This window comes from Arachis hypogaea, chromosome 3 (assembly GCF_003086295.3).
Source record: "Arachis hypogaea cultivar Tifrunner chromosome 3, arahy.Tifrunner.gnm2.J5K5, whole genome shotgun sequence".
Taxonomy (NCBI): domain Eukaryota; kingdom Viridiplantae; phylum Streptophyta; class Magnoliopsida; order Fabales; family Fabaceae; genus Arachis; species Arachis hypogaea.
The window spans coordinates 128,422,413-128,425,638 of record NC_092038.1 but is presented as its reverse complement, the minus strand read 5'-3'; the positions used below and the strand labels follow the sequence as shown (position 1 = coordinate 128,425,638).

The window sequence follows — 3,226 nt, the reverse complement described above, 5'->3', positions numbered from 1 at the left end:
ATATTTATTAATTATTATAATAATTAAAAAAATAAAAGTTTAAAATTTGATTTGGTAATTAAAATTTATTAATGACTAAATCCAATTATAAATTATTGGGAACTGATCTGAGATATTTACTCGTAGAAAATTTAAAAAAAGGCACTATAGTTTATGGAACACATGATATTGAGATAATAATTAAAATTGGTATGATGACCGCGTTTAGAAATTACAGAATAAGCTATAATTTTAGATAATAATTAAAATTTCGTAGAATAATTAACATACAAAAAGAGAAAATAATACTAATTCTAGTATTAATACTAATATAATTCACCATGATGTACTTGATTGATTGATAGTTATATGATTTTTGATATGAAAGATAATAAAAATATGACTAAAATTATCTAAAAGTATTTGTAAAGTATATGATTATTGATTATTCAATACGTGTGATGACTAATAATTTGCACAATTGTGCAACTATTTAATTTAAAAGCTAACTATGTGGAAGTAGGAGAAAGCTCATGTTTGTTCACAAAATTGAGTCATAAATAAAATTTCTTTGATTTTCTTTTTGTTTTTTCAGAGTCGGTATTTATCAACTTTTTTGTTTCTTTGTTTGTCTTGAACACTTATTTCTTTTTTCCTTTCAGCCTTTGGTCAGGCCCTAAATGTAACATTTAAAGATTCGTCTTCCTATCGTAGGCCCAAAAAACAATTTGGGCTTCAAAACATACTCTATTAGTCATACGAGATTAAGAGGTAAGCCAGCCATGACCAAGAGGGAAATAGAGGTAAGCCAGCAAGACCCAAAAAAGAAAATAGAGGTAAGCCAGAGGGTTCTACGTGGAACCTGAAGAATCTGGAAGGTTTTGGAGGTTTCAACATCTTGTGAAGGAATAATTGGTAGATACTGGATAGACTTTTCTGGAAAATACCTGACTCCTCCTCCACAGCGTTTAAATACCTCAAGTATCTTCATTCCTCTGCATCACGCTAGCAAGACAACAAAGTATTTCGTAATCAATCACACACACATCATTTTCTACTCGATCACACAAAAAGAAAAGAAGAGAATGTCGCTGATTCCAAGTTTCTTCGGTGGCCGAAGGAGCAACGTCTTCGATCCTTTCTCCCTCGACGTTTGGGACCCCTTCAAAGACTTCCAATTCCCGAGCTCTCTTACTTCTTCAGAGAATTCTGCGTTCGTCAACACTCGTGTGGACTGGAAGGAGACTCCCGAAGCTCATGTGTTCAAGGCTGATCTTCCTGGTCTCAAGAAGGAGGAAGTGAAGGTTGAGATCGAAGATAACAGTGTCCTTCAGATCAGCGGAGAGAGGAACGTTGAGAAGGAGGACAAGAACGACACCTGGCACCGTGTGGAGCGCAGCAGCGGCAAGTTCATGCGGAGGTTCAGGCTCCCCGAGAACGCCAAGATGGATGAGGTGAAGGCAGCCATGGAGAATGGTGTTCTCACTGTCACTGTTCCCAAAGCAGAAGTTAAGAAACCCGATGTTAAACCCATTCAGATCACTGGTTAAACAAGATACTTTTTCTCTTGTTTTTGCTCCTCTCGTTTTCAAACCTGTGTTTGCGTTTTGTTGTGAATTGTAATTGAGCAATGCCTATGTCATGTTCATGTCCCTGAGAAATATAAATCATGTAGTAGTGGTAAGTAAGAAAGCAAGATTATTGTGATATGAGATGTAATCAAGTATGTAGTGCATGTGAATAATAATAATTTCCTTCTTTTATCAGTTGAGGGATTTGAAATTTCATCTCTTGGTTTTTCTTCTTAATTACTCCATTGATTTCCCCATTTCCCTCTAGAACATTTTACTTTCTTAATTTATTTTAAAAAAAAAAGGCCAGCGTGCTAGCAGATTGCATGTAGAAAATTTTCTTTATTATTTTATATTTACCTGAGTTGTAATTAAAAGCAATTACCTTTCTCATGGGAAAATTTTTCTCATTTTCTTTTGGTTCAGTTTTTACCGTTAAAACGGTTACGTGTTTGAAGCTGTTATTTGGACCCATTTTTCTGTCAAAGCAGCAGTAAAATTTTACACAAATCCAAACTTTCTTTCCCATGTAATCTTAATCTGATCGTATCCTATTAAAATTTCCACAAGTACGGTGCCGTGGAGGAACTCTTTAACAGATTTTGAACCTTGACTAAATACAAGAGTCCTCCTTTAACATGTGACGTTCATTCAACTTATTTTTGTTGAGTACCATATCCGCACCCCATATCAATCATTATATACTTCTATAGAACTCGCCAAATGTGTCATGTTGCATTTGCTGATATACCAAGTTGCAAACTTAAGTCTCTGTTGCCCACTTGTAGAGTTAGATATCAGGATCAGCGAAAAGGGAAAAACGACACGATTTTGTGTGTTTCGAAATTCAGATACTTTTTTTATTGATGGCAGTTATGCCAAAACAAATCTCTCTCACTTTGCATAAGATGACACTCATTTTTGAATGAATCATACAATATAAGTTACGTATTTACAGCAGACTATAATATTAAATCATACATTGTAATCCTATATTATAATCCCGAATGCTACTTACTCTATAGCTTCTTCTGGTATAATAGTCAACAAAGAATACTTGGCTTTGATTGAGATTCTGCCATTATCCACACACAACTTTGCACCTGTGACAACCCAATATCCAGGTGTATCCTCTGGGCCCTTAACCATTTCTTATCCAACACAGCTATTTCTTATCCTTCACTTTTCTTACCTCTAATTATGGAAGGAAATATGATAAAATATAATTATAAATATTATTATTTTATACAAATAATTGTATTATTACATCCTGTTTCGTACAATTTATCCTGTTTTATTCCATTTTATTTTTCTACTTTCTATCGATTCAAACGTAGCTTATATATGTTTTTATATGTAAATATACAATTCCTTTTAAGAGTTTATGGTCATTAGACACCATTCTCTCTATCTTTTCTATGTTTTACATAATTAGATTAAGTTATAAATATTTTTGTATTTTGCAAGAACTGTGTTGATGAAAAAGTGAGGGATGTGCTTTGCCTTACCAATTATCCTTGCTTTTGAATTGTAGGCAATGCTTTCATAGCAACAGTAAGGTAATTGACTTCATTAAGGTATTTCTGTCTCTAAACTTGATCCTCAATAAATCGATTGCTAGGGATTTATTAAAACAATGAAATGGGTTTGGGATTATTAATTGCAAGGGATTTTTT

General features: G+C 33.5%; 1 protein-coding gene across 1 annotated transcript; it reads left to right on the top strand.

Moving 5' to 3' along the window:
* The first annotated feature begins 774 nt into the window (after nt 1-774).
* On the top strand, nt 775-1,761 carry LOC112791497 (17.3 kDa class I heat shock protein). Its single transcript, XM_025834356.3, has one exon. It carries the CDS (start codon nt 1,065-1,067, stop codon nt 1,527-1,529), a length of 465 nt encoding a protein of 154 aa, XP_025690141.1. The 5' UTR covers nt 775-1,064; the 3' UTR covers nt 1,530-1,761.
* The last annotated feature ends 1,465 nt before the right edge of the window (nt 1,762-3,226 follow it).

What these genes read in the sequence shown, in the direction of transcription:
- LOC112791497 (XM_025834356.3), top strand. Translation starts at nt 1,065, where the DNA reads ATGTCGCTGATTCCAAGTTTCTTCGGTGGCCGAAGGAGCAACGTCTTC.